This window comes from Notothenia rossii (genome assembly GCF_949606895.1).
Source record: "Notothenia rossii genome assembly, chromosome: 6".
Lineage (NCBI taxonomy): Eukaryota > Metazoa > Chordata > Actinopteri > Perciformes > Nototheniidae > Notothenia > Notothenia rossii.
The window spans coordinates 32,006,960-32,021,056 of record NC_136909.1 but is presented as its reverse complement, the minus strand read 5'-3'; the positions used below and the strand labels follow the sequence as shown (position 1 = coordinate 32,021,056).

At 39.6% G+C, this 14,097-nt stretch overlaps 1 protein-coding gene across 2 annotated transcripts in view; it reads right to left on the bottom strand.

The window, feature by feature from the left end:
- smarca2 (SWI/SNF related BAF chromatin remodeling complex subunit ATPase 2) overlaps nt 1–14,097 on the bottom strand; it is a 97,394-nt gene that overhangs the window by 12,131 nt on the left and 71,166 nt on the right. For both annotated transcript variants that reach the window (XM_079690577.1, XM_079690576.1), the window contains exons 30-32: nt 6,730–6,835; nt 4,959–5,060; nt 1,310–1,448 (exon numbers count right to left, since the gene is read on the bottom strand). In XM_079690577.1, coding sequence (XP_079546703.1) covers nt 1,310–1,448; nt 4,959–5,060; nt 6,730–6,835 — 347 coding nt within the window. The remainder of the gene's footprint in view (nt 1–1,309; nt 1,449–4,958; nt 5,061–6,729; nt 6,836–14,097) is intronic.

Below are 14,097 nucleotides of genomic sequence, written 5' to 3'. Positions count from 1 at the left end.
TACCATTGACAGCTATGCGCACGCAGTCGAAAGCAATGTTATGCTCTGAAAACTGAAACCTAGGCTCAAACTAGTAAATATGAAGATGGATTATCAGGAATCTTTTCAAAGTGACAGACACATTGGATTATCCATTGGATTAACCTTCAGCAGCGTTTTTATCGTTTTGATGCCATTGAACACAAATTTTGATCAGAACAACAGCTAAGGTAAGAAGCTTCCTCCGTGAAGCTACGTGTTGTGATGTCTGTTTTTGCTTCCCCTGTCGGGAGTTCGGATCGCTCTGTAATGATACTAATATTTCTGGAATCTGTGGAATCTCAGTTTGCTAATCGATATCTTGTTTTTGTGATAAGTAATAAGGGTATTTAAGCTGTGAGTTCTGTGCTAAATGCGATAAGATGTTTTCGCTCAGGGCTCATTTAGACGCTTCTTGTGAGACTTGTGTTTTGTCTCGGTAAAAATGGTTCGTATCGTCAGGTAGCTGAGTTTCTTCCCGCTAGTTGGGTATGACACATTCATAGTTTTATAAATATTAAGAAGCCCTTTCTTGCAGTGATGCGTTTTTTCTCCCGCCCGCGGAGGAATGGGGCTTAACAGGTTAATTGATCTTAAATCATTTTTCAAGCAAAAACAGCAGCTTTTTAAATCAAGATAATGAGATTTGTCATTTTTTTCCTTCAATACAATATATTTTTGTGTTGGACTATTGGTCGAAGAAATTTTTTGTAAAACTTGAGATTGATCTATGCAAAAAGTCTCATCTTTTTGTAGACCAAACAATAAACTACTCATAATTATATATCTACATATCATTCAGCAGATAATTAAAATACATTTCAGCTCATATCTTATCGATAGGAATTAGATGTTAAATGTTATATATTATTATCATCATTATTGTGTGTTCTTTTTGTTAGACAGAAAGGGTGTACCATCTTATAAATAATACTTTATAACACATATTTATTTTACAATATTATGTTTTGTGAAATATTTCAGGAGTAAAATAAATCCTTTCCTAACATCTACTCACTACCTTTTCTCGGAGCTTTTTGAGTGTCTTCATCTCATTCCTTATAATTGTGTTCTCCTGTCTTTTACATGATATCTTTCTTCTGGGCTACAGCCTGAAGGCAATAATAGTCCGTATTAAAGGATGGGGGAAAAGCATATCTCAAACCACAGCTGTGTGTGTGTGTGTGTGTGTGTGTGTGTGTGTGTGTGTGTGTGTGTGTGTGTGTGTGTGTGTGTGTGTGTGTGTGTGTCTTTGTATTTGTATGCATGGCCTCCAAACTGTGTTTCTTACCCTCAGTCTCTGACTCGTCCTCGTCCTCATCATCATCATCATCATCTTCATCGCTGTCATCTTCACTCTCTTCCTCCTTGGCAATCTTCTGTCTTGCACTCTTGAACACAGATTGAAGGACAATGGAGTCCTCGTATATCTGAGGAAAAGAAAAAAAAGAAATAATGCAAGCAGATGTTCAAACAGCATGAATTACATGTTCTACTGGGAATATGGGAGAGAAGAACCTGCTGGACCAAAGGCTGATATGATAATAAAAGAGGAAGGATAAAGAATTGATGAAGAGGAAAAGGGAAGAAGAATACAACTAGGGGGGGGGGGGGGTTGGTACTACAAACAGAGTCAATTATTCATTGATAGTTAGTATTTGACTACTGAAAGTGGCAATTCAAAACATAGGAATGAAATATAGACCATGTCTTTAAAAAAAAAACATTGTATCTCCCCTGGTTGCTATGTACAGTGGGGCAAAAAAGTATTTAGTCAACCACCAATTGTGCAAGTTCTCCCACTTAAAAAGATGAGAGAGGCCTGTAATTTTCATCCAAGGTATACCTCAACTAAGAGAGACAAAATGAGAAGAAAAAAAATCCAGATAATCACATTGTCTGATTTTTAAAGAATTTATTTGCAAATGATGGTGGAAAATAAGTATTTGGTCACCTACAAACAAACAAGATTTCTGGCTCTCACAGACCTGTAACTTCTTCTTTAAGAGCCTCCTCTGTCCTCCACTTGTTAACTGTATTAATGGCACCTGTTTGAACTCGTTATCAGTATAAAAGACACATGTCCACAATCTCAAACAGTCAAACTCCACTATGGCCAAGACCAAAGAGCTGTCAAAGGACACCAGAAACAAAATTGTAGACCTGCACCAGGCTGGGAAGACTGAATCTGCAATAGGTAAGCAGCTTGGTGTGAAGAAATCAACTGTGGGAGCAATTATTAGAAAATGGAAGACATACAAGACCACTGATAATCTCCCTCGATCTGGGGCTCCACGCAAGATCTCACCCCGTGGGGTCAAAATGATCACAAGAACGGTGAGCAAAAATCCCAGAACCACACGGGGGGACCTAGTCAATGACCTGCAGAGAGCTGGGACCAAAGTAACAAAGGCTACCATCAGTAACACACTACGCCGCCAGGGACTCAAATCCTGCAGTGCCAGACGTGTCCCCCTGCTTAAGCCAGTACATGTCCAGACCCATCTGAAGTTTGCTAGAGAGCATTTAGATGATCCTGAAGAGGATTGGGAGAATGTCATATGGTCAGATGAAACCAAAATAGAACCTTTTGGTAAAAACTACACTTTTTTGTTGGAGAAAGAATGCTGAGTTGCATCCAAAGAACACCATACCTACTGTGAAACATGGGGGTGGAAACATCATTCTTTGGGGCTGTTTTTCTGCAAAGGGACCAGGACGACTGATCCGTGTAAAGGAAAGAATGAATGGGGCCATGTATCGTGAAATTTTGAGTGACAACCTCCTTCCATCAGCAAGGGCATTGAAGATGAAACGTGGCTGGGTCTTTCAGCATGACAATGATCCCAAACACACCGCCCGGGCAACGAAGGAGTGGCTTCGTAAGAAGCATTTCAAGGTCCTGGAGTGGTCTAGCCAGTCTCCAGATCTCAACCCCATAGAAAATCTTTGGAGGGAGTTGAAAGTCCGTGTTCCCCAGCGACAGCCCCAAAACATCACTGCTCTAGAGGAGATCTGCATGGAAGAATGGGCCAAAATACCAGCAACAGTGTGTGAAAACCTTGTGAAGACTTACAGAAAATGTTTGACCTCTGTCATTGCCAACAAAGGGTATATAACAAAGTATTGAGATGAACTTTTGTTATTGACCAAATACTTATTTTCCACCATAATTTGCAAATAAATTCTTTAAAAATCAGACAATGTGATTTTCTGGATTTTTTTCCCCTCATTTTGTCTCTCATAGTTGAGGTATACCTAGGATGAAAATTACAGGCCTCTCTGATCTTTTTAAGTGGGAGAACTTGCACAATTGGTGGTTGGCTAAATACTTTTTTCCCCCACTGTATACAGGCTGAAGTAAAATCAAGGAAAAGCCCAATCGCACAACAATTGAAAGAGATTATAGATTCAAAACCATCTGAACTGGGGCATGACAATTGAGAGTTAACAAAGAACATTTTTAATTATTTTATGTACTGACCTTCTGATTGGTTTACAATACACCTTCAAGGGTGGGTTTTTTGTATCACCATGTGATACATATGCTTCCCAAATGTTATACGTCTAGGTGAATGTTATATGTGGGGGGGCTCTTTGTGGTATTAACCAGTACTTGCTGCCGGTGCTTGGGCCCTAATGAGAGGAATTCAATTAACGGGGCCGTATTATGCTTTTTAGGGTTTACCCTATCCTGTCGTGTGTCATCGCAGTTCTCTCAGGGGGAGTTTCTCTCCCACACACTCCCTCCCTTCCTGAAAAAGCTCAATTGAAGTCCATTGTTTAATTTCATAACATAGTGACATCACTATATAACACATGTGCTTCTATTGGTTATCGCTAAAGCCCCTGTCACACTGTCCCGAAATTGACACCCGATGGACACACGAATATGGAATTGTGAATTCCGCACGAAGATGGTCCCGAACCACACACGAAGGCAACATTTACATTACATTTAAGACATACAAATGCAACGAAAGTAACTCAAACAATTATGTTAAAGTATTATGGTACTGTACTGATATTTTCCGACTTTGTTCTTTACTTTCTCCTTCTTTATATGTAGAAGATATTAAGTTTTCTCCGTCATGTTGTTTCCATAGCAACAACAACTTCCTCGCCTTCAAAATAATATATTATATCCTTTTTAGTTTCACAGAACACAAATTTGGTTATTTACATAATATGTTTACATGATTTTGTTGTGCAATAAAACAACCAGATGGACACACGATAAAGGAAATGTTCAAATTCGGCTCTAATCGTAGCAACATCGGGCCATTCGTGAGGGCATCTTAAGCCATCTTTGGCATTCCAAAGATTTTGTCCAGCTCCCGAAGTTGCTGCCGGAGCCTGATAAATTCCACCGGCGGTCATACGATGGCCTAAGATGCCCTCACGAATGCCTTACGAAGGACAAAATGGACACACGAAGTCAACAAGAAAATGAACCTTCACAAGGTCCTTCGTCAATGCTTTGTGATGCCAAAGATGTTGCCACCGCTCCCGAAGTTGCTGCCGGAGCCTGAGAAACTCCACCGGCGGTCATCCGATGGCTTAAGATGCCCTCGCGAATGGCCCGATGTTGTTACGATCAGAGCCGAATTTGAACATTTCCTTAATCGTTTGTCAATTTCGGGACAGTGTGAGAGGGGCTTTAAACACATACGTGATAAGTCTAAGGGGCAGGAGATCTTTAAGCGGTTCACAACAGCCAACCAATCAGAGCAGACTGGGCTCTGGTTTCAGACAGAGGGTGAAAAGAGGTGCTGCATCACAGGCAGTATGAGAAAAATAAAGAGCTTTTTGAACATTAAAGCATGTAAACAAGTCACAGTAGAGTAACAAAATACAAATATGAATCTGAAAATGAGCATAATAGGGCCCCTTTAAGGAAATGTCAGTTTCACACGTGGAGGGTGGGTTGGGGTTCTGACCTGGGATCCCTCCAGGTTGAAGGTTTGGGCGTTGTGACAAAGCAGCATCACATCCCTCTCCAGGTCTCCCACTCCTTTGTATTTATGGTTCCTCACACGATCCTGTCGACGGAGAAGACATCAGCTTGATTCACACTCATCCCTCTCAGTTTCTGAGCGCTCTCACAACCTGTGGTATTCAATGCTCAATGCAAATACATTTCAAACATTTAAATTATTACTTGTACTGAAGTTAATTATTGCTGCAACTAAGAAAGATTGTTACTGTTAGTCTTTTGACTATTTTCTTGAGCAATCAATTTGTCCCTAAGATGCGAGAAACACATGGTTTCATAGTTTAATTAAAAGCAGAAAGCTGAATAATTAAAATAAATTGTTTTATGACTCAAAGCAAATGTACATTCAATCATTCACATTTTTGCTTAAAAAATAAACCAATTGTATACAGTTTCTGCAACCCACATACTGTATGTCTACACAGCTGGCAAAATATACTGTGCATCTCTGATGGTTTACAAAGATACAGTTTAAAGAAATATTATAACTATAAAATAATATTTGTGTTTGTGCTATTCACTGTAAAATAATAATAATAATAACTTTAATTTATATAGCGCCTTTCATTAAACCAAGGTCGTATATTCTGTATCATATTTCATTCTGTTCCATGACCCCCCTTGTTTTAATTATAACCATCATATGCATCATTCATATCTTTAGACCCTCCAGAAAAACGCTGGCAAAAATCCTTGATTATGCGATTAAACATGCAGGGTTTTTATGTGATTTTATGCGGTGAAATTGCGGGAAGTTGCAAAATATGCGGAAAGTTGCGAAAAAGAATAGATTTTTTTTTTAAATATTGGGCTATCTTATTTATTCTCTCTCGCACACAACCTGACACTAACGTTAAACCCCTTTCCTATTCAATTAAACACATTCAATGTTTATTTATTGTAAAAGCAATGGGGCTATTTTAATAACACACACACACACACACACACACACACACACACACACACACACACACACACACACACACACACACACACACACACACACACACACACACACACACACACACACACACACACACACACACACACACACACACACACACACACACACACACACACACACACACACACACACACACACACACACACACACACACCTCATTCTGTTCTCATTTACTCGTTCGTTATCTGCAGCTTCAATCTTGTAGGCTACTCACCTCGTTTCTTGTAGCCCTCGAAAGGGTTTTGGAGGTTGATGCCTCGTGAACGTGAGTTGTTTGGCTTTCTTGTCCACAGCAGCAGAAAGCATTTTCGAATGTTTGAAGGAATCAAAGTGGGTCGTCACCGTCGATTTTCTCTAAGACGTATGCTCCAACACACAGTTGCACGGGGTGCAGAATAGTTTCCCCCCACTTTCGTGAAAGACATCGGGGTACTGCTTTGCCCGGTCTTTAGCATAAATGTTCGTCGTGTGAGTTTCACAAGTTCACTCTACGGTGTTGTTTACCTTCTGTGATGCGCGAGCTGATGACGTCACGTCGTTATCATCATCACTACTTTACGTCAAGACGAGTTAACTTTTTTTTTTCTCAACTTTGTGTGGAAAAATGCGGGGATTATGCAGACTTTTGATAAATATGCGGCCTTTTAAAAATATGCGCCATTTTGCTGATTATGCGGTAAATTCTGCGATCGCAGGATCGTGTTTTTCTGGAGGGTCTATATGTTTTGCTGAGACACAGTAATTGACAAACCTTGATCTTTTTGAAGTCCACAGGTTTTCTGATCAGCTCGTAATATTCCGGGAGCTCTTTCCTGGAAGGTAACTGGACGAAGACCTCGCTCAGTTGTCTCCCTGCCCTGGAAACAAAATAAAAATCACATCAAACAGCTCCAAATACTACTCACGGCTGATCAAAAAAATCAACACCACATCAAAATGTAAGGTGAAATGTTCCTAATAAACTAAACTGCTATGCTGAAATGTAATGTGTAAGAAGAAAGTGAAGAATTTAGATTGAAATTATACATGAACACTGGGGGCTTGAATGTGTGATGAGAGAAGAAAAGAAAGTAAAAAGGCTTGGAAAAGCAGCAGAATATTTGAACTGCAAACTTTTGAACTAACTTCATGGCGAATGATCTGTCGCCATGCCAACGGCATTTGATGACGTCCCATAATATGCTTAGATGCGGTTTTTTTAATGTTTATTTGAACAGGGAAAATGCACATTAATGAACATTTTAAACAAAATAATGCTTTGAAATGTAAATGAGCCGGATTTTAGCTTTGAGATCATTTCCATCCGTAGTGCCGTTACATACAACGTTTATGACATAACATTTACAGTATATATATAGCAAACAGAAATACATGAATGATGTGCATAAAGAGCATGAGCAGCATACAAGCATTTACCACAAGGTAGTACAATTTAGCAGCTACGACATATTAAGTGCAGGAGGAGATAAAAGAGCAACATATAGTGCAAAAAAATAGCTACATAAAGTGTAAGCGGAGATACCCCTGTGTTAAAGTGCAGTTAGCGGGGATTGCACGTCTGTTTGTTGCTCAACCATTCTTTGAGTTGACCTATAAAGCTATTGAGAGTGGGACAATCCCGTATCTCAGTTGGGAGGCTATTCCAGAATGAGCTGCCTTTAATGGAGAGGACATTTTGTCCAAAAGTGGTCCGTCTGCGGTGGACTTCACAGTCTCCTCTGGTTTCTGACCTATAGTGCAGCGTCCAGTGTGTTTTTTGTGGTTGAATTTCCCTAAGGGGGGGGAGGGGGGGACAGTCCATGTAAACATTTATAAAAGAAACACATACTTTTAAAAGACTTTAAATTGTCAAAACTCAAGAAATTATGTTTTTCAAGGATGGTACAGTGGTGGTATGAATAAGGCCTTCTGTCAAACACGTGGATAGCTCTCTTTTACAGCTGTTCTATGGGTTTCAGGTTTGTGGCACAAGCAAACGAACAGTTTGTAAAACAGTATTCAATGTGGGAAAGAATCATACAGTGGAGGTATGACTTTGCAGCATTGACAGTTAAGAAAGGTCTAATTTGTTTAAAATGTTGCAAGTTGAATTTAACAGTATTGGAGACTTTCTTGATACAGTATGTTTCTTAAAAGTCAAGTTCGAGTCCAGTTTGACTCCAAGATACTTGAAGAGGGGGACTAGTTCTATTTCTGCTCCGTTTAAAAAACGTTGGATCCTTCAATATTGACTGGTCGTTTACTGAACATCATGCATACTGGTTTTTTTGCATTTAACTCTAAGTAAATGTTGTTCTCAGCCAGTGTTGAACCTTGTGCAATGCATTTCAGAGACAAGATGTGATCATTTCAGTATTTTTCCCATGTACAAAGATGACCGCATCATTGGCATACATTTGTACATTCAAATCAGGACATACATTAGGCAAGTCATTAATGTACAGAGAAAACAGTAATGGTCCAATAATGGAATCTTGTGGAACCCCAACAGGGTTCACAAGGTAGGGGATTTGGTACCGTTGAACAAAACCCACTGTTTTCTTTCTGTTCGATAAGTAAGACTTAAACCAATGTATTGAATCTGCCGAAAAATTGAAATGAGTCAGCTTTGTAAGGAGCACTTGATGGTCAACAGTGTCAAAAGCCTTCCTGAGATCAAGGAAGACAGCACCTACATATGGGCTCGTGTACTACATACATTTAACCTTTTCCACAAAGCAGTGGCGAGCCGTCAGGGCCCTCTAGGCCCTCTGTGAGGGCCTAAGATATTCTACAAAATAAAATTTAAAAACATTAAAAAATATATATATTTTTTTTTAAATATCTTTTAAAATATTTTTTTTAATTATATTTTTAGTTTTACCATTTTTAGTTATATTTTTAGTTTTACCAAAATAACTTGATTTAATTGTATTTAAAATAACATTTCCAAAGAAATAAATCCTTCGAATCTGCCTATTCAGTTTCTGTTGGAATGTGAAGGGTTAAGTGAAAGAAGCTAGTCTCTGCGAGTTACTGTGAAGAGAGGAGCTGTTGGACGTCCAGGCGGTCCAGCTAGGAATTCACAGAGGGCCCAGCTATAGTAACTGAACGAGAGAGTAATGTCAAATGACAGTACAATTGACCAATCATATCTTCCCTCTAAATGGGTGGGTGTTATTATCGCGGACTTTATGACAAGTTCCGCCCGCTTCGAACTTTTCTTGTTTCCATAGCAACAACAACTTCCTGTCAACAGCGTTAACTCGCCTTGAAAATAAAAGCATGACAAATTACATTTAAGACATACAACTCCAACGAAAGTAACAAACACAATGCAATATCCTTTTCAATTTTAAAGAACAAAAATAGTGTTATTTACAGGTGTTGTTTTGTGTGGTAGAGGGTCGCTTTCATTAATGCGTTTTGCACCCCGGGCCGTTGTTTTGATATTCCGCTGAAGTATACGCTGTGACGTAATAACTCGAGGGAAGGGGTGGGGGTCAGAGGGCCTAGGTCTAAAAGTCACGGCTCGCCACTGCCACAAAGACACAGTTAGCTGTCTCAGTGGAGTGGTGAGCACGAAAACCAAACTGCATTGGGTGGAGTGGAGCGAAACCTTTGTCTAAATGTTTGGTGATAAGTTTTGACACCCATTTCTCCGCTATCTTAGAGACACAGGGGAGGATGCTGATTGGTCTGTAATTGGACATCATTGCCTTATCCCCAGATTTAAAAATCCGTGTCACTGTGGCCACCTTCCAGGATGATGGAACTTCCCTCGTGCTAATAGATTGATTTACTAGCATACTAATTGGTTTTATTAGACCGTCGATATGTGTCTTTATAAAGTTGGTGTCTAAATCATCTGCATCCCTAGCCTTAGAACCTTTTAACCCTAAGATTATATTTTTTACCTCAACCTCTGTGATTTCCTCCAGGTCAAAAGCGGGGTGTGTATCCACAGTCGGGCTAGGTGAGACCTCAGATGGCGGGAAAAGCTTTGTGATGTCCAGAGCACTATTTATAAAACACTAATTTAGAGAGCTGGCCAATACGGCCGGGTCTTTTATCAGGGCATCATTGATTTTTTATTCTGGAGCATTATTTTCCTGTTCCTTATGTTTACCTAATAGTTTATTTAGGATTTGCCAAACGTTTTTACTGTTACCTTTCACATCTTCAATTATATTGATGAAGAAGTTTGCTTTGGCCTGTCTTATTGTTTGAGTTACCTTGTAACGAGCATGAGTAAATGTATGTCTGTCAGTGGATAGTCCGGATTTTAAGCTCTGCTTTAATAGTTGGTCTCTAGATTTAATTAAATTCCTACACTGTAGATGTAGCCAGGGAAGATGATGTTACCTTCCTGTCCCTAACTGACCCTCTCCTTGAGAAGGAAGACATTGTATCATTAATTTTTAGATATAAACAGATTACTGTGTTCACCAATGTCTTCAGAGGACAGAGTGTCCCCCCAATTAATCATTGTCACTGCCTCCATAAAACGTTGTTGCAGGTCTTTGGGGATGAAGCGAGAACCGAAGGCAGGGGTTTTAGCTTTTGCCATGAACCTTTTTTTTGTGAGTTTCCTGGTAAAAAGAACAAGATTATGGTAAGAAAGACCATTCAGGAAGTTGTAGGTTTTAACTATTCTGTCAGCTTTGTTTGTAAATAATAAATCTATCGTAGTCTTGGAGGTTTTGGTTATTCTAGTCGGTTGATTAGTTGTATTAAGTTGTGTTAATCCATGATCCGTTTTAATCGGATCCTGGATCCTGATCCTTTACCTGGTCATAGAAATCCACCTTAGCGGTGGGTTGTCGATACACGCAAATAATGGTGAGGGACATTTCCTCAGAACACAATCAAATTCAATATTAGCTGGGAGTGCAATCTCCCTACAAGTAAAGGTATTCCTCACATAAAGCAACACACACCCTCCTTTTCCCTTCAGTCTGTCCTTCCTAAACACATTATATCCTGACATAGATACAAGAGTGGATGGTTACGACTGTTTTAACCAAGATTCCGATATTCCCAAACAGTCAATATTGGACTCAAGGAGGAGTATATATTCTCCTCTTTTCGTTTTAAACCCTTTTTTTTGTTTGGGAGAGTATGCCATGAGTGCCAGATGAATGAACTGTAGATAATATGCAGACTATGGCCGAAGTGCTTGATATTCAACGATGTTGCTGGTGCAGACAATGATGTATCATCAACATGTTGTTTTACCATGGGGGCAAGATGAGTGGTGTAGCTAAACAGAGGTTTGAGATTTAGGACAATCATGCAGAGATAGATTACTGCCACTGCGCCAGAACTACCTGCCGCCATCTTGGGAAATGGGCGTTGATGGCTGCATCGTTACCAAACCTGTGAAGTTTTGGGCCGTTTCGAGCATTTTCACTGAAGTTATGAGAAAACCGTGTTTCATGGTGAGCATTGTGTTGCCATGGCAACGGCAATTGAAGAAACCTCAAAACGGTCCCGTAGATTTCTTCACGGCTGGACTGTTAGCACACATGTGAAGTTTGAGCACTTTGTGAACATTTTCATAGGAGTTATAGCGGCATCGTCTTTTATGGTGAGGGATGCGTTTCCATGGAGACGGCATATGATAACACCCATAATTGACGTAGAGCTGTTGAGGGCTGGACCATTAACCATTATTTGAAGTTTGGTGCCGTTTTGACCCTTTTCATAGGCGTTATGACAACATCGTGTTTTATGGCGAGGGATGCGTTTCTATGGAAACGGCATATGGTGAGATGTCAGATTTTACGTAGAGCTGTTCAGGCATGGAGAGGTGATATACAGATGAAGATTGTGGGACGACCGGACCGTGTCCATTGGGGCTACAGCGACATCGTGTTTTATGGCGAGGGATGCATTTCCATGGCAACAGCCTATGGTGAGATCTCAGATTTAGCGTAAAGCTGTTGAGGCATGGACCGGTGATATACAAGCGAAGTTTGGGGGGCGATCGGACCGTGTCCATTGGAGTTACAGCGACATTGTGTTTTATGGCGAGGGATGCATTTCCATGGAAACGGCATATGATGACACCCCATCATTCACGTAGAGCTGTTGAGGGCAGGACCATTAACCATTATCTGAAGTCTGCTGCTGTTTTATGGCGAGGGACGCGTTGCCATAGTAACACCACATTACGTAACATCAGATTTGATGTAGAGCTGTGTTAACCATTATCTGAAATCTGCTGCTCTGAGCATGTCAGTTGGAGTTATGACATCATTGTGTTCCATGACAAAGGTGGTTATATTTCAGCTAACAACGTGTCCAGAGATCAAAGGTTTCCATGGTGATGTGCAGTAATCAGTGAGAGGAGAGCATTTTCATTGTTCTGAATGAGAGATAAACCTCTTACAACGTTTTGTTGAAGAACCGTAACAGATATCGGTGAAATTTCAAAACGTGAAGCATGTCAAGGAACTTGAGCATCTGAAGTGTACTTTTTGTGTACTTTCGGGTTAATAATGTGGCCTTTTTGGCAGATTAACTAAAGGTGTGCGGCTGCTGTGGTGGGGAAAGATGAGGCTGAACTTACAATGGGGTTTAATGGAGACATGTTGAACGTTTTTGTCACTTCATGCCCTCAAGAAGCATTTTGTTTAATTATTTTTGCTTGATTTCTATTTTATTTTTTTCAAGCTACGAGATGTTTTACTACGTTTGTCGTGAAAAAATATATGTCTCAGGAATGTAGGCTTTGGGAATTATGGCAGTTTTAAAAGAAAATATGAAAGCAAAAATCAAATCTGTCCTCCACTCTAGCTGTGACATCACACACTCTAAAATCTGAAGAAGGCCTCTTTATCAAGGTCTGAACAATGTTTAATATCTCTAAAAGTACAAATCAGATTTAAAATTTGTGTTCCACGAATAATGTCAGAAAGATGTGTAACATTTTAAAGTTGGAATGAGGTTTCTGAGTGAAAGTATGAAGGAGCAGTTAGCAGTTGAAGTCGCATTAAGAATGTTCAAGTCTGAAGAGTTTCTCCTTCGACTTCCATGTTAAAAAATTGATGAATTATGGGATATATCTCTGGAATTATGAAAGTTATGAATGAGAAAATTAATAGGAATCGATTCCCGACCGAGCTGAACGTTTTGATATTCGAACGGAGTTTCTGCGATGTGGAATGTGGGAGCAGAAGAGGCACAAAATAACCCTGCAGAATAATAAAGAATTTTGTGCGTCGAAGAACAAGTAGCTGTATCAGCATTCCAACTAAATAATAGTAATACTTAAATTGTGAGTCATGTTTTCTGTGAGAACCACAAAGCTTTCCTTGGTGATTACATTTGGAATAACAAGTAAAAAAGGATAATGAAGCACAATTAATATTAAAGTGTTTATGCCCGGGACAAGTTTCTATGTAGACGAGGAAAACAAAAAGCTACAGAGCACACATAAATAATTGCAATATGGAAAGAAGACTGAGGGTAAAGTAACAACAACAAATCATAGCAGGAGTAAAGAGAATTGTTCCATCCATCTATTTCTCTGGACAAGTAAATACCAAATGTTAAGACTAAATACTTTGAATACTTAAAGGAATCTGCTCCTGTCAATTGAGGGATGCTTTAAACCAAAGAAACAGTACAAGGGAAGTTATTATATGCAATTTCCCCCCAAATAATCTCATCAGAGTTCGAGAAAATGGGTAAAGATGCAAGTCAGTGAGACGAAATGCACTTTTGTCTAATTTACATCAAATGTCTTAGGTCAATTATATAAATTGCTGTTCACCTGCACTGCTTCCTCCCACAAAGCTTTACTACGCCCACACTAAGATCTCTGCCACACAGAACCATCTGTCGCTTATGATCAATGCCTGATTACATTATTAGGGGTTAAATTCTGCCATAACAGATTTCTTGCAGTTGTGCTGTGAGACTTTGTTTGCTTAAACTCTGCTCAACTAGCAACCTTGAGATGGGAAAAACAGGAAGGGAGTTCTAATCCTTGACCAGCTGGGGGATGTTATGTGTTGAAAGGAGAGGACATTTGTTTCTCAAAGTAAAACAACAACACTGTTGTTGTGACCTTTAATATGCAGTGAATCATTTATAACCACTAGAGGGCAGAGTGTGGAGCTACAGGGAGTGA